Source organism: Sesamum indicum, linkage group LG10 (genome assembly GCF_000512975.1).
Source record: "Sesamum indicum cultivar Zhongzhi No. 13 linkage group LG10, S_indicum_v1.0, whole genome shotgun sequence".
Taxonomy (NCBI): domain Eukaryota; kingdom Viridiplantae; phylum Streptophyta; class Magnoliopsida; order Lamiales; family Pedaliaceae; genus Sesamum; species Sesamum indicum.
In genome coordinates, this window is record NC_026154.1 from 5,226,460 (window position 1) to 5,247,146 (window position 20,687).

Below are 20,687 nucleotides of genomic sequence, written 5' to 3' on the forward strand. Positions count from 1 at the left end.
TTTATGACAGGGAAAAGGCATCAAGGTCTCTGCAGTTAAGACGAATAATAAAGCCAAGTGAAGCAGAAATAAGACAACAAATCTTCATAGGCTGTACAATATCTCTTATGTTTCCTGCACCTTTTGAAGTTCACTGATGCCTAAATGTGTTTATCATGAAGTTTCTATTACCAATCTTCATAACAGCCAAATACACTTCTATCAGAAGTATGATATGTACAGTGTCTACAAGAATGCAAAGTAAACGATGAAATCTGAGAAAACACATTAACAGGCTGGCAGTTGAGAAAAACTCCATGGAAGGTCATACACTAACTTATTTAGCCAACCATCTTATCATTGCCACAGAAGGGAGCCACAAGGTAACCATTACCATCGGATGCCATAAACATAAATATTGTACATAACATTAGATTTATAAGATCAAAAGAATGACTAACTAAACAAGAGCTACAAAACCAGTTCCCCAAAAAAAAAGAAACAAGTGCTATAAAACCATACCGTAAAGTGAGTTCCTATTTGAATCCTTTATGGATCGACCCTGTCTCCATCCCATCTTCAACAACAATTTGACGCCTGACCACCAGATGCATGCAAATTAGAGAGATGAAATCACACAATTTAGCGCACACAATATTTATCACCCAACATCTGGCACGAACCTATAGATTCTGTCGCTGGAACTATTAGTTCATCTGGAACAGGTCCAGGAATAGTTGACGGCCTACAATAGGCGCAAATCAGAAAGTAAGAGAATTGGAAGCTTTTACATGTTTAAATCAATGGGAACCTATTCTAATTGATAGTTACTTTTAGCACCATCTGTCACACTCAAGATACAACCGGGGTAACAATACAAGAACACAGAGGCAATACAAGTAAATTCTTAGAAAACATAGAATAGGATCCATTCAAGATATAGCATATACATATATACACACATATATATATAAACACCAAATATTAGTAAAAGTAATAGATAAAGAACAATTGTACAGTAATATAAATTGTTTCTCATGTTTATGTGATAAATTTTACAAACATAATAGTATTTTCGTTAAAAAAAATTTACATATATAGTCAATTAAATTTGTATCCTCTTAATTGAGAAGAATTAGATCTAGTTGTTCATAGTTTGACTAGATTAGCCTTCCCCGTCTTTTTGTGTGTGTTTATAACTTTATTCACTCATGTCTTGAAATGGAATTCTTGATAGTTCTTACTTCAATTTGCTCTATCTATTCTCTTTTGTATATTCAGTAAATTAGCACATCAGAAGAAACTGTAGTGGTACTTATTTTATTAATAAATATTGTAATGGGAAAATTGTTTAAAGATTTAGAAAACTAGAAGTTAATGCAAATAAAATTCAATGAACCAATAAAGTTTCTCCCATTAAACCATTCACCTGAGACAAAATCATATTAAAATAAATTTTCTTAGCTGCATCCTCAACTAAAGAAGACGGGCTAAACAAAGACAAAATCATATTAAAATTGAAGTGGAGATCAAAACAAGTAATCAAAAAGTTAGCTTTTTCAATCATCTCAGATTAACTACTTAATGTTTTACTGCAACGAATTCAGTTCTGTGATTTCAAGACCACGCCTGAAGTCTACCGCAGTTTACCTACAGCAAATATGATGGTGACGGCTATTATTTTCCCAAGTTCCAAATAAGTGGTCGAGCCCAAAACATTCACAGAACTGGCACATAATAAGCGGTTTATATAAACATCCAGATGCATAAGATAAAAAGAGAAAAACCTCTGTTGTTGTTCCTTCTCAGCTTGTTTACGGGCAAGCTCAGCTGCGGTGAATCCAAATGTATCAAATTGCATGGATGTTCCCAAGGAACGACCTTCCAATTCCTACAGCATTCATTCATTCAAACGAAATAAAGAAAAATGCAAGAAAATTGAAAGCAGAAGGTAGGAAAAATCAAATTCCAGATATTCTATTACCATACTGGAATAAAGGGAACGGATAGCGTAAAAAAATTTTATGTTTCACAATCAGAATGCACAAAGAACCAGAAAAGGTGCAAGTCTCAAGAAACATATCTTAACCTGGCAGGGATTTATTGTTTGGCCCATTATCAGTCTATCCATTAAGTTAACCACAGCGACTTGATCTTTTCAATTATGGTAGGGGAAAAAATAATATAGATAGGCAAGCATTTCAGCTCTTCTTTGGAAGTACACACACACACACGCGCACACATATATATACAAGAAACTGATTCTGGTTCTCAAAATAAAATGTATGCTCTCTAGCTCAGCTGGAGACAACATAACAATTGTCCACGCAACTACATCAAGGCAATTTCTGCCCAAAGACCAAATCTATGAATCTTAACGAATTAAGTGAAAATATTTCCAGGATAGATGCAAAAATGACTGATAGAGCATACAGCTTTCTCATCCTCATCCAAGAAGCTGTAAATGCTCTGTTTTTTAACTTCAGCCCTATTCTTCCGTGATGATGTAAATGATTGTGGAGTCCATCCTGCGATTTCCGGTCAATATTCAAGTGAGTGCTAACATATAAAGAAAGTGGCTATGAAATTCAATCAAGAAAGAAAGCACAGACAGCACCTTCTTTGGAGCCAACAGTGTTATAGTAACCAGCAGAAAAGCCACCAGTAAATGCTCCATGAAACCTCCTCCTCCCTTCTTCATCTGTAACCTGGAAAATCACCCATCACATTGACTGGAGTTAATTGCCACCACGTAACATTATGCACAAACCATCGATGAAAATGCTAAACCCCTGAACAAGCCAAGTAAAAACTCGAAGAAACCAAGCTATTGTTTGTGGAGCTATAATCACAACTTAACAACTAAACTTTCTGCACAAAAAGGATAAGAGAAAGAGATGATTTTGGTTAATTATTCAATTTAAATACATACCTGAACATCCTCGAAAAAACAGATATCAAAGGCCAAAAACAAAATAGCTCACTTATTAGATTCCCAAAAGTATGTTTGGCTTTATTGAGGCATATGTGGAATGTCCGAATACTATCAAAAGGACATTTCTACCCTATCAAGACAAGAATAATACTCTCATCTTTCCAACCGGGAAATTTGTTGAAGTGTATTATAGCGAGGAGTTAAAGTATGCAAGAAGCCTAGGCTACACAGTGATCCCAATCTCAGGATAGGAAAAGTTATTGTAACAAGAACTTGAATTCAAGTCTCTCCACAAAACTGAACTTTCACAAACCATTCAACACAAATCACATTAACCATGTTAATCTAAACCCAGAAAACATACTGAAGTTAATCGGACAACGAATAGCATTCCCCACAACCATCAAGACTAACTCTCAAATGGACAATGTTACTGTCAATAATCAGGTTCAGCAAAACTCCTTACATCTTTAAAACCACAAATAAAAACTAAAAAGACCAAGACCCAGTATTTTCACGAACCTAAAAACCCATGATTCAGAAGGGGCAAAAATATCATAAAAGAAAAAGGAATTCCTTGGTGGTAATTTGTGGTCTTTACCTCTTGTTTCCATGGGGGAAGAGCAGTTCTGAGCTGACCAGAGGCCTCCGCTATTGCCTTCTTCTTGCGGGTGGTGATTTCTTCTTCTCGTTCTATGGGCGTTCCGTAGAATACGAAATCCTCATCGTCGCTCGACATTACTTCCCTTTTCTTGGTGAATTTAGCGAGAAAATGATAGAGGTGGTCGAAGGGCAATACGAAGCATTAGAACTTTGCAGTCTGTTCCTGTTGAGCCGGAAGAAGAAAGAGGGTGTGGCAGGATCAACTTGCTGCGAGGCCGGTTAAGGCCTTTTCCTAAACCGGGTGTGCGAAGTACTTCGGTTACGGTACGGGCTCCAGTCAATTACATAAGGCAAAATCTGTCAAAATTGCAATTTCAATCCCAAAATAGTTTCATATTTTAAAAAAATATTATAAAATTAATTTCATCATTGCAATATTAGTCTTATATTTAAAAAAAATATTGCCAAATTAATCCCATATTTTAAAAAAACATTAAAAATTTAGTCCCAGAGTTGTAATATTTTTTACAAAGAAATTTATACTGTAACGTTTTTGTAAAATGTGAAATTAATATTAATTATTTCAAAAAGTAAGGACTAATATTGCAAATCTCCCTATATTGTGGGGTCAAAATTATAATGTTCTCCGCAAAATCTATACACATAAAAATAGAAACATAATTAAATAGTTCCTTTGCATTCTTTTTTTTACATAAAAAGGATATTTTACTTTTTGAAAACGGAATTATGGATAAATGTATAAGTTATTTTTATTGAAAAGATATATTTTTGTTTATTATCTTTTTTTAAATTTAATTATAAATATGCGTTGATGTGGTCATGTGAATATTAACGTACTCAAGGGTGATAAAACAATAGCCAAAGCACACTAAAATTAGATTCCAAGATTACCCTTTCTGTATTCTTCCCTGGTACTTATAGGCAGGATTTTTGAAGGTGTAGTTATTAGGGTAACATTGGACGAAATCTCCCTTTCGTCTGTCATTTAATGTTTCTAATGTGGCTGGTGTTTCTAAAACCCTCAGATTCATCCCTCCGGTCACCCCAATTAAATATTTAGATTCATCATTTTCTTCTATATCAGAAAGGCTGCCACCAGTAGAATTGTCGTTTAGGTCAATGTCAATATTATTCTCATTATCAGCGTCGACAGGCGGACTATTTGAGAAAATTATTTTTGTATGGTAAGTATGGGGTGTTATTTTTTATGTTATACGAATTTTTTCTTTTTAATTTGATCGTGTAATTTTTTGAAATGCGAGAATAAAGGAGAATTTTGGCTAATTTTGCTAAAATATTATATTTATTGTGCATGTGACATGTTAATTTGAAATTTTCTGGCTAATTTGTGAAATCTCAGGCATTTGGTGTATCATTTTATGAATTTCTAATCGATTTATGAATTTCAGTCGAGTTTAAACATCAGTTAATGGACCATTTTTTCTAATGGGTCATATTTAAATATGTCAGCGCCAAATTATACAGTCAAATAAAGAAATAATTTCGTACTTCATTGGGGTTCATTCGTCTTTTAAATTTATAAAGCTTAATTTTAATATGAACTTTAATTTGATATTCAATTGCTAAAAATTTGTCGGGACTCATCTAATCGATAATTTATCCCAAAAAAGTAAAAAATATCAATTTTAATAATGTAAGTATTGGGGCGGTAGTTTTGGTCTTGTTGAAATCGATTTTGGCAATTTGATCCTATAATTAAAAATTTCTCACGTTCCTTCCAATAAATTGAAAATTTCTCAAGTTCAGTACCCCACGTGCATTTTTCATCTAATAATTAACGAAAAGTATACAGAAAATGCACGTGACTACTAATGGCTCCATTAATTCTTTGACGGAAAATTCAAGTGAGAACTAAAATTGAGCAAACTTTCTACTTGTAGGATGCAATGTGAGAAAATCATAACAAAAGAGACTAAATTAAAAAACATACTTTTAACAGGTTTTGATGACGTCCCTATCCGAGTTACCGGAGTCTCAAGCTGGGCATCTACTCTTGGTAATTAATGAACCCATCACACATTTTTTCCATATGGCATTCTATCGCAAAAGAGAGACGATTAAGGATAAACCTCGATGATCGATCGTAATCCCAAAAGAGAAGAAATTCTATAATCACTGAAGCCAGCATCAGAAAAGAGTTTTGCCCATTCTTTTTCGTTTCTTTCTCTTCCTCCAACTATAGTCATCATCAACATGTCGAAGAAGAGTTTAGTTTCGACCGATTTATGGTCGCATTTCTGATCGTCTATTACCATGTCGATGATTATCACCTTTCCTTTCTTCTCATCTCTTGTTACTGCTTCTTTACATTTCTTCAGGATCTGGACGCATTTCTCATCGCTCCAATCATGCAATATCCACTAATGACATGAAAGGTTATGTTATGATGGATAGGTTTGAGGTAATATTTGTAAAAAAGAATATTAAATGTTTCTATACTAAAATAGATTGAAATCCATCAGTATTATAAAATATATAACATAATTCAAATTTGGACACAAAGGATTTGAAATTAAAATTATCCAAACAAATATAATTCAAATTTGGATAAAGATGTTTTGTAGCTTTTTGTAGGCAAAATTGTACTTTTGGTTCCACTAGATAGGGTTATTCTCGTTTTTTATTCTATATTTTATGGGATTGACATTTCTTGCTAGTTCCGAAATTCTAAATTTTACAATATTGATCCGACAACATTAAACGTCAACAAATAAATCGTAAACCAAAAATATCCAAATTCTATTTTATCCTCCTATATTTTTCAAAAAAGTATAAAACCCCTAGTATCCTAAAAATATGCCTAAACCCCCCTTCCCGTTTTGGAAAATTCCCTTTTTAGACGCAATTTGACAAAAGTACCTTCGATGCTTTTATAAAATCACCCTCTTTTATTTTTTTTTCATCTTCATATTGTTTTTGTGGTCCTTTTATATTTTTCTCCGGCGTGCCTGAAAAACATTAAAAAAAATTATTTTTTTCAATATACTTATTTAAATATTAAAATTCCACAAGAAAGTATATATAAATTTTTATAATAAAAATTAAATTAACCACATGACATAAAAAAGTAATATGCTAAAATTTATTTTCTAAATTTAAATATCTATCTGAATAAAAATATTAATAAATTATAACAATTATACATTATTAAGTAATTTAAGTATATTATATTATTTATTATAAAAATGTTTGAAATTATACAATTATTATAGATTTAAATTATCATAATTCTTATATACTATTTATTATATATATATATAAATATAAATTTAAAAAAATTAAAATCAACACCCCACCCCCACCCATTACAAACCCTCCACCACCCACCAGCAAACGCCCCCTCCCCCGTGACCCGCCACCGCCCCCCTGGGGTGAGGTGGGCAAGGGGGACTTAATTTTTTCTTTTAAATTTATAATTACACATCTAAATAAATAATGTATTAGTCATTATAATTTATTTTTAAATTAATTATATTTATAATAATAATTTAATTTTAAATATTATTTCTAATAAATAATATAGTATATTTGAATAATAATTTAAATTAGTTAATAATATATAGTTGTTATAATTGATTAATATTTATATTTAAATTTAGAAAATAAACTTTAGTATATTAATTTTTTATGTGAGATCAATTTAATTTTTAATTTAAATTATAAGAAATAAAATTTTGACTTTTTTTTGGTATTTTATTATTTAAATAAATATATTGAAGAAAATAATTACTTATTTTTTAGAAGGGAAAAAAATACAAAATAAGAAGCACAAAATATATTTTTAAATAAGAAAAAAGGAAGTTGATTTTATAAGATCAAGAAAGGGGTTTTAATCAAATTGAGTTAAAAAAGAGATCTTTTCTAAAATATGGGGGTGTAGCCTATTTTTAAAAACACATTGAGGTTTTTAATTAGTCTTTTTGTAAAATATAGAGCGGGGGGTAAAATAGAATTTGAACATTTATTTGTCAAATTAATAATATACTGTTGACTAATAATTTTCGTTAAATTTAACGATGTAGGACCGACGGTGTTAAGATTTTGAAACTATAATTGTGTATCCCGTAAAGTGGGGGACCGAAAATCATAATGTTCCTATATAATGGGATCAAAAATACAATTTTATCTTTTTTATATGAAAATGAGTTATTTTGTAATAGTTTTTAGTATAATCAAAATCGTGATAAAATTAATTTTCTAAATTTTTTGTCCGATCTCATAAAAAAAAGCCTAACCAAACATCAACTCACAATTTGAAATAGAATAAAATTGGGGAATTTCTTGAAATAAATTTACTAAGGCTTATCTTTTATATGACTAAGATTATAACGCGACATGCAATCCTTTTGTAGGGTTCGGTTAATTTCTAATAGGCATGACAAATTTGAGACAAGTAATTGGGACAAATATATATATGTTTATCTTTGAGAAATTAGTGATGGTTTCCAAAATCTCTTAAAACAAAATAGTAAAATGAATTAAATGTATGTTATTTGGCGCATTTTTGTCTTTTAATATTCTAGGAAAGCATTCTGGTCCTATATCTTTTTAATTATTGCGATGTTAATTTTTTTGTTTGTCAAATTCACCTCCACCGACAAAAAAAGGGTAAATTTCCTTGAAAAAAGGTCTGAAATTGGTAAATTTTAAAAGTTGTAAAACTAAAATGCTACCTTAGCAAGTTAAAAACAAAAGTGCTGGCAATAGGAACAAAAGTCTTAATTTTAAGATATCATGTGAGACACAAATGTATTTTTCTAGCGAGAAATGTGAATTCCTACCAAAAAATAAAAAATAAAATCACGAAAATTAAAAAAATTCAAAATTAAAATATTACTATAAAAAGTTAAAGGGGCGAAGAGATCGAGTAATTATCTAAGTTATGAGATTAAAAGTGCATTTACGTCTATTGAAATTGCAAACTTTGGATACTGAAAACAGAATTTTGCTTTCCTTTATACATTTATAAGAAATTCAATCTGATCTTTACCAAGTTTGGTGGAAAGCAATGAATTACAAATTATATTCTGTCCATCCGCTCAAGAATGCCTGTAATTTTATTCTCATTTGGAAAAAACCTTTGCTCAGTGCTTATATATAGTAGACGTTCTCTTTCTTTTTTCCCCTTCAAAGATATAAATTTATACCTTCTATTTATAACTGATAAACGAAAAATATGTAAAATAAGAAATATATGTATTTCTGCATACCTTACATAGAACTGCATCTGATGGAGGAATGAACTCGAACATGTCTCCTTCGACGTACTTCAAGTTCCTTGTCCCCTCTAATCCCGCAACAACAGGTGCAAGATCAAGCACCGTACAATGAATTTGTGGGAATCCCTCCGCTATGACCTTGGCCAAAGTTCCAGTGCCTCCGCCAACGTCCACGAGAGAGTCCAAACCCTCAAACACTTGCCTGCAATCTCTGGTAATCACGCCGGCCACCAATGGAGTATCACTTGCCATGACTTGATCAAGCAAATGGCTAAACCTCGGGTTCCGCTCTTTATACTCCCAAAATGACATCCCATTATTAGCTATATGAAATGGTGTGTGGTCCTCAGTATTTTGGAGCCATCTACCTAATTGCCGCCACGGCTCAGTTAGGATTGGATTAAGTCCGCAAATTACAAGGGGCTTCATGCTGAAGGGATGGTCTCCAACCAACAGACGAGAAGTAGACGTAAGCGAATAACCCTCCTCGTAATTAGAGGAATCGATTTTTTCCAATACAAAGAAGCCGGAGTGCACGAGGATTCGCATGAGACGGTACACACAATCGGCTTTTGTTTTGTCGACGCCCGGGAGAGCATCTACCAGTTCAGTGAGGCTCATGGGGCCACCGTGTTGGTGGATAGCGTCGGGGATGCCAAGCTCAGTTGCGCATTTCAGTGACATGGAGTTTGTGTAGCTCAATACATGGTTCCAAATGTGAGCTTGAGCTTCGAGTTTCTCAGAAGATTGCTCTTCGTTAACCCTATCCATCTTTTTTGATCTGTTTAGCTATTGCCTGCTTCAAGATGGATGACTATATATATATATATATATGTGTGATGGGGGATACCCTAATTTCCGGCCCCAATACCAAAAATACCCTTAATGGAGGGTATTTTTGTAATTGTAGAAAAGGATCCGCTCCCCTTCTGCCGGAGTGGATCGACCGACCCACTTCAGAACCCGAAATCAGAACCCAAAAGGCGGATGCAATATAGACCGTCTGATCTGGAACCCAACTGCGTGGATTGCAACACGTAGTCCAAACATTATGACTTATGACCAAACTTTCATTACTATATATTATAAACTACCATAAACTAGAATTTTTTTTGGTGAACTAACATATATATAGTTTAGCAGCAATGGCAGCATATACTTCATTCATATCTATAATTTAACTTATCAACGACCTAAAGGGACTCTTTTCCTAATTTATCCAATTACTCCTTATGCTTATTATTAATTTAAAATACTCTTTATAATGAAATATAATATTACAATATAGTTGATACAAGTTTATAACATATTATAGTTAAAGTATATAATTATAATTAATATGGTTCATAATTAATTCTAATATATTATAATTAAATATTTACTCCAATATGTTTACGAAAAAGTACAAAAAACCCCTTTTAAAAAAATAAAGTGCAATTTATTCCTTATGATTTATAAAAATAATGCAATTTACCTTCCTCCAAATTAAATACTCTTAGTTGAGGTTAAAGACTGAGATTAAAATTTTGAAATTTTCAGTCGAGGTTGAAAGATTAATGTCCAAATTATGGGTTGTAATAATAATCACAAATGAGTATAACGTCTGTCTTTTTGTTAGTGAATAAGAGCATGTTTTGAAAAAATCACTTGTCAACTATTCATTTAAAATAAATTTTGTTTCCATTAGTGAATAATATGTTCCATGTTTCTTTCATTATTGGTTTAATTATATGCAATCTCTTTACATATGTTCATGTTGATTCAAAATCTAACTATGTGCATTTTGACGTTTTAGTCCTTATCTTTTTAAGATAGTAAGAGGTTCTGTAATTTTTTAAGTTTTCATGATTTTGGTTCTTTGGATACGAATTTGCAAATATTTCCAAAAAAAAAGCCTGTGCCCTCTCCATGCATTTTTAATTTAGGGATTTAATTTGTTCCCATTAGTCAATATTATTGACCAAAATTATGAAAAATTAAAAGTTGTAGGATCTATTAATTTACTATCTGAAAAAGAAAAATGACTAAAATATCAAAATGCAGAAGATATAAGACTAAAATTTTGCTTCCATGCTGATAGAAATTGACCAACGTGAACAAAAGCCTAAAATCAAAAAAAGCCTGAGGGAACACATGCTTTTTTTTTTTCTAGCGAAATTTGCAAATTTCAATAATTGAAGGACCAAAAATATAAAACAATAAAAAGTCACAATATTGAAGTATATTAACTTAATAATTTAGTGGAGTCAAGTATTATTTGTATTTTAGTTAGATATGATTCAATTAATGTATGTAGAAGTTATTAATTTAATAATTCAGTGTAACCCAGTATTTTTTGTATTTTAGATAGATAAGACTCAATATATCTGGAAATTATTAATTTAATAATTCAGTGGAGTTAAATATTTTTTGTATTTTAGTGAAATATGACTCAATGTATGTGGAAGTTATTAATTTAATAATTCGGTGGGGTCAAGTACTTTTTGTATTTTAACTAGATATGGCTCAATGTACGTGGAACTTACTAATTTAATAATTTAGTGGAGCGAAGCATTTTTTGTATGTTAGCTAGATTTTAATGTAATAATTCACTGAAGCCAAGCATTTTTTGTATTTAAGCGAGATATGACTCAATTTATGTGGAAATTTTTTATCTAATAATTGTACGAAGCAAAACATTTTTGGTATTCTAGCTGGATAAGACTCAATGTATGTTCTAGTTTTTTAATATAATAATTCAGTGAAGACAAGTATTTTTTGTATTTTAGCGAGATATGACTCAATGTACGTGGAACTTATTAATTTTAATAATTCAATGGAGCCAAGTATTTTAGCTAGACATGACTCAATGTATGTGGAACTTATTAATTTAATAATTCAGTCAAGCGAAGCATTTTAGTATTTTTAGCTAGATATGACTGAATGTATGTGAAAGTTTTTAATTTAATAATTCAGTGGAGCCAAGCATTTTTTTTTTTCTATTTCAGCTATATGAAATTTATTAATTTATTAATTCAATGGAGCCAAGCACTTTTAGTATTTTAGAAAGATATGACTCAATGTATGTGGAAGTTTTTAATATAATAATTCAATGTAGCCAAGCATTTTTCGTATTTTAGCTAGATATGACTCAATTAGGGGTGGGCATCGGGTCGGGTAGTTCGGTTCGGGTACCCAGCACGTCAGGTTTGGAAAAAATGAACCCGAACTCGAACCCGACTAGGTCGGGTTCGGGTACCCGACAGTCGGGTTCGGATTTTTTAGCTTAAAAAAATGTACAAGGTTAATTTTTCAAAATGAAAGTAATTCGCTCTATGTAAATCTAAAATATAAGTTATGGACACAAATACTTAAAACTTTACATAAATACCAAAAAAAAAAAAAAGAGTTCAATCACATCTATAAATTATCATTGGTTTTTGTAAATTATTTCAGTAACAACAATAAAGCCAAGGCCTCCTAAATCCTAATGCCTACAGACCGAAAAAGCAACTAGCTCATATCACATTTTCATTCTCGAGTCCTCGACCTGTCAAGCATTAAACGTACAAAGTCATAGTGACATCCTTTAAGTGGCTTATTCGATTGATTTAGCATGCATTTATGTTTATTTCTATAAAGATTTGAATTGAGGGGAAATGTTTGTATTGGTATTTCTCTTATAGAAATTGGGTTAAATATATATAATTTCTTACATTATTGTCCTCTATTTTAAAATTGAAGTCAAAATACAAATTTTTTGTATGTTAAATAAAATGAAAGCCCAATATGCCCTTTTATAGGTAAGCTTCCGCCTAATTTTTCCTCCAAATTTGGGTTAACCGTTTGTTTCAATGGTCAACGTAATGGTGGGTACTTAGGCGGATGAAAATTAAAAAAAATTGGGTAGCAAATCTGGTGATTTAAAAACCTGTGGTACTAAAACTGAAAAAGGGGTATATTTTAGGTATGAAAAAATAAAATTATCCCTTATTTAATATGTAATATTTTTGTGTTTTGATGTTAATTTTTAGTACTAGTTGATAATTATTAGTACAATAGCATTATTTTACTTAATATAACAGTTGTAAGAGAAAATTTCTATTCACATTAATTTTTATCTGTAGAAATCTTAAAAAAAGAAAACGGTTAAATGCAGTTTGCCTTTCTAAATCATTCTTGATTTTGCATTTATCCCTCTAAACTGATAAATATAATATTTTTACCCCTCAATCGGACAAAATTACCCCTCATGTCATGAAAATTATATTATTTGTAATAGATCTTAATATTATATACATTAAATCATCACTAAATTATTTTCTAACTAAAAATAATTTTTAATTAGTGAAGAATTTAAATTAAAAAGCGAACCAAGAAGATATGGTTTATATATAAATATACAACAAATATAATATCCCAAAAAACTTTTGAAAAGAAATTTACAATATATATGTGATGTGCATAAAAATAGGTTGGTCCAAAGAGACCCAAGCAACAAAAATTCCCCCTCCCCCCCCCCCCCAAAAAAAAAAAAAAGATTGGCCAAAAGAAGTGCAGTTAGCCTAAGTCCGAGAGGGCTTCGATCCAAGAAGGCCTCATAGGTCCCCAAAGATGCTTAGAGACTTCGATCGTATTCCTTTCCCATCATGCCAGAGGGTTTTCACTGAACTTGATGTTCTTGAGTGAGAGTTTTCTCTCTTCGCTAATGTCTAATGACATTATTCCTGCAATGCCTTTTTGAGGTTCTTGATTTCTTTTTCGAATTCCTCATAGAAGCTATTGCTATCGACTAGTCCCTGTTGTCTGAAAGACAAAAGAACTTTACCAAATTTTCTCTTATGTTGTACTTTCGGATGAGTTAATTTGGCATTGAATTCACCACTTTTGTTGTGAAAATTTATAGGTATTATCCTATTAAAGGCCTTTTCACTTTGCAACACCTATATCTCATTACCACAATTAGTAGTAAAGATTAACAAAGTCCTTTGATTATCCTGCATATATTTTGCAAATATTTGAATGAAATTGTTACCAAGCAAGATATTGACATTTGTATCATTAAAGTAAATAGGAGGTATTTTTACCCTAAACCAGGGTGATCTAAATGCTCATCCGATCATGATCTTAGCATCTCATATTCCCCTATTGGGTATTAGGATCTTTTGTGAAAATTCCCTTCTTGCAATAACAGGTAAAGTTTTTCTTGCTTCTTTAGGGAAAACTTCAGGTTTTACCATGCAAATCCCCGATCATATAAGCTGCAAAATGCTCTGTCTTACATTGATCATACAACATACCAATAGATATATATATATATAGAAAGGGCCCATCCTATCCTTATGGTAACACCATCAAGACTTAATTCCATTCCGTTACCTTTTCTTCCCAATGGTTTATGATTCGAGGAAACTTAATTCAAAGTCATACTCTCATTTTCTCGTCTTGCAACATCTGCAACTAGAATTTCATAGCCTGCTATTTCTAACATTCTTTCATATCTACCCACAACAGATTGATGCAAATGATATAAGTTATCACAAGGGGAAAGTTTTCATTTTTAGTAATGTCAAATGTAACTTGTATTTCTTCCATCCTTCAGGGTATCTAAGGTTTAAGTTATCTACCTTAATCTCTTGAGGAGTTAAAGTTTTTAATAATTCTTTCTCCCTTTGTAGCCTGTAATCCTATCTTGCGAAAAGGACATTTTGCTATCAAACTCAGTTCTAGAGCTAAGTGTTCGATCTAAAATTGGGTGATCTTTTATAACAGTATCGACACAACCTTTTTTAGGTATTCTAATCGAATATGGTACCATAACCTTAGCAAATTTTTTGAAAATTCTAGGAATTTCAATCTACTATTTCCTAAGAAACAAATTTGAATGATGTGCATTGGAAAGGGCATAAGCTATCTGTAAGTTATAGAATATGGTTTATTACCTTTTTTCATTAGATCTTTCTTTTTAAAATCCTGATGAAGAGTTAAGACTCTACTGAAATCCTGGTCTGCTAGGTTGTATGCAATCCTAGGATGAACATCATATATTAATTTTTTTGCATACACATTACCTTTCATTGCCCCAAGACAAGTAGACAACCATTTCTCAAGTTATTGATTCTTCTATCTATTATTGATAAATGTATTTTTGAATAAATTTCTTCTTTAAAAGTTGCTTTTATTACTACTTAAATAGCTCATTTGTGGATCTTTCATATTACTACTTCTTCTCTAAGCTTACTCAATTCTTCAAGAATTTTTTCTTTACAAATAAGTTGCATTTCCATCACATTACCAGTAAGTTCCATAGGTATAGCAAACTCACTTAAACTTTGTAGATTATGTGATGTTTTCTTTGATTAAGTCCTATCTGGTTTGCGACTCTTCCAATTCCTCTAATCCTAAATCCATCATATGGGTTGAGGTTGTAATTTTGTCGCATGACTCTTTCCATAGTTTTGTTTGACACCGTCATCCTAAAAAAGAATCCTGACAGGCTTTAAGAGGTTTGTAACCTATCTGCCTCGTTATAATTATCCTGACTCAGTTGAAGATCCATCCGAATCAGTGTCTATTTTTTCCTCATATTCATCTGATGGAAGATTTTTGAATTGGTAAAATGGGTACCAAATCGCCATAGTAGACTGCGTTTAGAATGTCATCCATGCCTTCAAATTTTCTCAATTCACCACGCTTCTGCGGGCAATCGGGAGAGATATCTCATCTTTCTCTGCAAGTCCAGCAATTACAATCTTTGAAACTTTTATTAGCTCGGCTATGGGTCCATCTGAAAATTCTCCTTGTAGGAGTTCTTCCTGTGGATCTTGCATTTGTTTGTTTTGATCCTCGGGATGAAGCCCTTCTTGGTCCAATTTTTTTTTGTCCAAATTTTGTATGATCTGGCTTTTGATTTGGACCACCATGATCTTCGTTTGAGAGAGGTTCTTATGAAACTCTTTGGGTAGGAGTTACGATTTTGCTTCTCCTCTTCCTTGGCTCGCTCGATTCTCCTATGATAGTTAAAAAATCATTGTTATCACAACAGAGAGGAGTTCGTTTGATCTTACCCCTCAACTTTTTCATATTTTTCTGGATAGATACTTGGTAATACAAATCCTTTAGTTTATTTTTAAGCAAAGACATTCTTCTTGCAACTGAATCTAGCTGTCCTTCAGATACTTTGTATGAGTGGATCAACATTTTCTCCATGGACTGCATAATTTTGCGAAGAACATTGGATCTGCTACTTTTGTTGCTACTCCACTTTGGAAGAAATACTTGTAAAACCAATAGATATATCTGTCTACTGCACAAATACTTCTTAGTTCAAGGCTGAAGAGAGCTTGTGCATATTCTTTAGCCTTTTCTGCTCTGTTTCCTTCGAAGTAACTATCTTCGATGAAGTGTATCTTAATAAGTTTTCCTAGCCGATCTGCTATCGCGCTTTTTGAGTCCCCGACAAAGATGCTGGCTTTGGTATCTTTTGGGGTATTATCCCATCCAATCTTCACAGATCCCTCCAAACTTAACTCCACAAGTTTTATGAAATTTCCTTGTCGAGTTCTAAGGTAGTTGCTACTATCTTGATGGCTACAACTCATTCATCTTTCAATTTTTAGGTATTCCAAGATTCGATAACATCCAGGTTAAGTATAGCGCCGTATGGCTGCAAGGGCTGAAGCATAGTTCTCGCCTAAGGTGTATTTTCAGGCACTCTTCTTGAATTTCTTCCGGAATTTTCTTTTAGCTTGGTCCCCACGAACGATGGAGTCGCGTTAGCATGGAAATCTGCACTGTCTCTCATTGGATGATCCTATGGAAGATCGTTGAAACATGTTCTTTCCTCCGGCAATGGTAGTGCTGGAGTGATTTCATTGGTTTGAATGTTGACTAAATCCATAATCCCGTGTTGGGAAAAGGATTCCGCCAATTCTTGTAAATGTGATAGATTTGCTCTCGTTATCTTCATTACTTTATATATCTAATGGATGCTATAATCAGATTTTTGCTGATCTTTGATTTTAGAATCTCCGTGGCCTTCCCCTTTCGATGTAGAAGAGGTACTGTTCCAAGTGCGTCCCTAATTCCCTCATGTTTGGATTTTGATGTTTCAAGGCTCTCTCTTTGGTTTCTCTTTAGATCTGTAATTTCTGACTTCACATCTGTAAGATCATTGTGTAGATAGCGAAGGATCTTAAGGATCTCGTCCACCTTTTGGCTCAAGATTTCAATTTTCACAGGTTTATGAATTAACCTATGCCCATAGTTTTGAACCGTCCTTTATATTTCTCTCAGATCTTGGGAGATCTTCAAGTTATCCGACTCGAGTTCTTTCTAGTCAGTTCCGTTAATCATAATTTGTAGAATTATATTAGTGGAAATTACCCCTTCCGTTTCTGTTTGCTAGTAATCTACCATAGACTTCTATTGAATATATGGCTTTCACCGTATTTCTTGGTAGCACCTTCTCGATTTGGTGAATTCTCCACCATTCTTCTTGTTCTTTCTCAATAAGAGGTTCAAGATCCGATTTTATGGCCTTCTTCAGAATTCCTAGGACGAAATTCTTTCTTTATTTTTCCAAGGTTTGGAAATATTCCTGATTGTCAATCGAACCTTGATTCGGTGTTTGGGGATAATTTCCTCCCTCTTTTAGAATTTCCATAAAGAAATACCATTCTTGATTTTTCAGAGTTTGAAAATATTCCCTATTGTAACTCGAACTTTCATTCAGTTTTATTATCTTAAAGTCTCATCCGTTAATGAAAAAATATCTAAATGCAATAGAAACATATATTTTTTCAATAAAACTAAGCTCTGGTACCATTTTTGGCAGAGATGTGCAAAGAATATGCATTAGAATGCATAATAATTGAAAATAGACAGAAATGCCCATTTTAAAGCTAGAAAAGGGTAAAATTGTTCAAAATTCAGTCAAATCCATGCAGAGTACTAAAATTGCGACCTTTTTGAGACTTACGGAACTAAAATTGCCAGTCCTAAAGTTATAGGACCAAGAACGCCACCCTCCTTTAATTACAAGACTAATTTTGCAATTACCCCTTACCATAATATACGAAATACCCATGTGATGGCTATGACTCAACAGCCGTAGCAAAGATGAAAATTTTTATTCTTTTTTGCAATAAAAAAAATTAAATCATATCACAAAAGTCAATTTTTCGTAGCTAATACCCTCTGGCTACAATTTTGTCCATAGCGATGTATTTGCTACGTCAATCTTCCTTATGACAAAAGTTCATACTGAATTCATAGCAAAAAGCCGTTTGCTACGGATTTTAGCCTTTTACTATGATTTCTACATGATAGTTAAAAACTTTTTTCCCCTTATAGTGTGTGCAAAACACTTGTGCCCACCGTTCATTTATTGACAAAAGTTAGGTGGTGAAATTAAATGTGTTGAAGAAGTTAAATGCAATGTTGGGACCATCTTGAAATTCACTTATAGAGAATGGCATAAAGTGTTGGCCCCTATTGCTTATCTCAGATTAAAAATATAATTTTTTCCTTTTTTTTTTCTCATCAAAACTTAATTTTTCCATATATTTAAAATTTACACATTGATTTTTTTTTTCAATAAGAGGAGCTTCAAACACTTGATGCTAGTAATCACATGTATTCAATTTTCTGGTAGTAGGATGCTTTATTAATATTTGTAATTGTTTGCACAGCAATTTAGTTACAACAATCAAACTGTAAACAGAACTAAAAATAGATCTAAGGATATATTTCGATTATAGATCTCAATCCCAAAATAGGATAAATTCTATAACCTTGGAAGCCAGCACCAGAAAAGAGATTTGCCCATTCTTTTTCTTTCCTTTCTTTTCCTCCAAGTAAAGTCATCATAATCATGTCAAATTGGAGTTGAGTTTCAACTGACTCAGTGTTGCTTCTCTCATCATCTACCACCATCTCGATCAGTATCACCTTTCCTCTCTTTCCATTGCTAGTTATTGCTTCTTTACATTTCTTCAGTATCTCAACACTTTTCTCATCGCTCCAATCATGAAGTATCCACTATTGATACAAAAATATTAGCGACCATACTTATATATTTTTCCAAAGTTTGAATTAGTAGAGTGAAGTAATTGCCGTCATGGCACGTCTTTCCTCCCTACATATAATAAATAATTTTTTCACGCTTTAAAATTTGATGTTTAAGTAATTCTTTTGTTTATGTCAGTATTTTCCGTCCAATTCTAGGAGAAGCTTAAAATTGTAAATCAAGAATTTTTGGGAAAACGATCAATGTGAATATTTCCTTGATCTTCTGTACGTATAATTTACTTTTCAGAACTTTTGTGGGAATGTTAGCTGAAATTAAAATTAATTGAGTTATTAAACTTTTAATTATTTTTCTATTAATTTAACTGAAATATTACATGTAAATTACTCGTGATGGGATAAATGGAAATCAAGTAAAAGAACAGAAATAAAGCACAATTTACCCTTTAGAAATATGTGAAATTCATGTGAGCTTACCTTGAGTAAAACTGCATCTGATGGGGGAATGTACTCGAACATATTTCCCTCAATATACTTCAAGTTCTTTGTCCCGTCCATTCCCGCAACAACCGGTGCAAGATCAAGCACTGTACAATGAATTTGTGGGAACGCCTCCGCTATGGCCTTGGCCAAAGTTCCAGTGCCTCCGCCGACGTCAACGAGAGAATCCAAACCCTCAAACACTTGCCTACAATCTCTGGTAATTACATCGGCCACTACTGAAGTATCACTTGCCATGCTTTGATCGAACAAATGACTGAACCCCGGATGCCGCTCTTTCAGCTCCCACAATGACATCCCATTATTAACGGTATGAAACGGTGTGGGGTTGTTAGCATCTTGGAACCATCTACTCCAATGGTGCATTGGATCCAGAAGGATTGGATGAATTTGGGATACATAAGGTTTCATGCTCATGGGATGATCTCCGACCAGAAGACGTGAAGCAGGTGTAAGGGAATAGCCCTCCTCATTAGAGGAATTGATTTTTTCTAATACAAAGAAGCCAGAGTGCACGAGGATTCGCATGAGACGATACATGCAATCGGCTTTGGCTTTGTCGACGCCAGGGAGAGCATCTACCAGTTCAAGGAGGGTCATGGGGCCGCCATGCTTGTGGATGACGTCGGGGATGCCCAGTTCAGTTGCACATTTTAGTGACATAGGGTTTATGCAGTTGAGCATCTGCTTCCAAATCTGAGCTTCGGCCTCAAGTAGCTCAAGAGATTGTTTTTGATTAACCATCTCCATATCTTGGATTCCTGATTGAAGTCTGATGATATATTATAATGGGTTGAGTAGAAAATGCAAGCGATGTATGAATATGTTATGGTTTGTAATATATATATATATATATATATATACACATAAATACATCTAGTATGTCGTGATTAATTATATGTAGGGATAGTTTGATTTTCCATCCCTAACTTAGGCACTAGTTAAATTAGTTTTACTACCCCATATTGCAATCTCATCAATTTTGGTGTCTGATGTTTCTTAAATTCATCAAAATTTATCCCCTCCATTAATTGATCGTAAAACTAACGGATATATTGTACATGTTTTGGAGGGAGAAACAGTGGATAAAAAGCCAAATTTACAGCCTTACACATGGAAGAGGTTTGAGAGAGTTAATTTAGTGAACTAGTGGAGATAATTATTTTGTAAAAATTATTCTTTAACTTTAGAAAAAAAACTTTAAACATATTTTGAAAAAAACATATCACATTCATTATATTTTTTTTCATATCACAATCATTTATATATTAAAAAATATTGATTATACTAAAAAAATAATGATTATTTTATATTAGTAAATCTTTCTTTCACTATCACGTATTATTATATAAAATATGTTAATAATTAACTTAAAATCATTATTATTGAAAATATTAATG

The 20,687-nt window shown here is 32.5% G+C and overlaps 3 protein-coding genes across 3 annotated transcripts in view; all 3 read right to left on the reverse strand.

Annotated features, from left to right (window-relative positions):
• LOC105171973 (G patch domain-containing protein TGH) overlaps nucleotides 1–3,828 on the reverse strand; it is a 12,681-nt gene extending 8,853 nt beyond the window's left edge. The window contains exons 1-6 of the mRNA XM_011093274.2: nucleotides 3,516–3,828; nucleotides 2,597–2,687; nucleotides 2,413–2,507; nucleotides 1,767–1,870; nucleotides 663–724; nucleotides 502–576 (exon numbers count right to left, since the gene is read on the reverse strand). Of these exons, the coding sequence (XP_011091576.1) occupies nucleotides 502–576; nucleotides 663–724; nucleotides 1,767–1,870; nucleotides 2,413–2,507; nucleotides 2,597–2,687; nucleotides 3,516–3,653 (565 nt within the window). The 5' untranslated portion in view covers nucleotides 3,654–3,828. The remainder of the gene's footprint in view (nucleotides 1–501; nucleotides 577–662; nucleotides 725–1,766; nucleotides 1,871–2,412; nucleotides 2,508–2,596; nucleotides 2,688–3,515) is intronic.
• On the reverse strand, nucleotides 5,460–9,573 carry LOC105171974 (trans-resveratrol di-O-methyltransferase-like). Its single transcript, XM_011093276.1, has 2 exons — nucleotides 8,770–9,573; nucleotides 5,460–5,919 (listed from the first exon to the last, which is right to left on the reverse strand). The coding sequence occupies exons 1-2, from the start codon at nucleotides 9,547–9,549 to the stop codon at nucleotides 5,617–5,619; spliced, it is 1,083 nt and encodes a 360-aa protein (XP_011091578.1). The 5' UTR covers nucleotides 9,550–9,573; the 3' UTR covers nucleotides 5,460–5,616.
• Nucleotides 18,412–20,096, reverse strand: LOC105171975 (probable O-methyltransferase 3). Its single transcript, XM_011093277.2, has 2 exons — nucleotides 19,264–20,096; nucleotides 18,412–18,798 (listed from the first exon to the last, which is right to left on the reverse strand). The coding sequence occupies exons 1-2, from the start codon at nucleotides 20,035–20,037 to the stop codon at nucleotides 18,496–18,498; spliced, it is 1,077 nt and encodes a 358-aa protein (XP_011091579.1). The 5' UTR covers nucleotides 20,038–20,096; the 3' UTR covers nucleotides 18,412–18,495.

Coding starts and splice junctions, on each gene's coding strand:
- LOC105171974 (XM_011093276.1), bottom strand. CDS start 9,549: ATGGATAGGGTTAACGAAGAGCAATCTTCTGAGAAACTCGAAGCTCAA. Junction 5,920..8,769: donor CAGATGCAGTTCTATGTAAG/GTATGCAGAAAT, acceptor TCATGTCATTAG/TGGATATTGCATGATTGGAG.
- LOC105171975 (XM_011093277.2), bottom strand. CDS start 20,037: ATGGAGATGGTTAATCAAAAACAATCTCTTGAGCTACTTGAGGCCGAA. Junction 18,799..19,263: donor CAGATGCAGTTTTACTCAAG/GTAAGCTCACAT, acceptor TTGTATCAATAG/TGGATACTTCATGATTGGAG.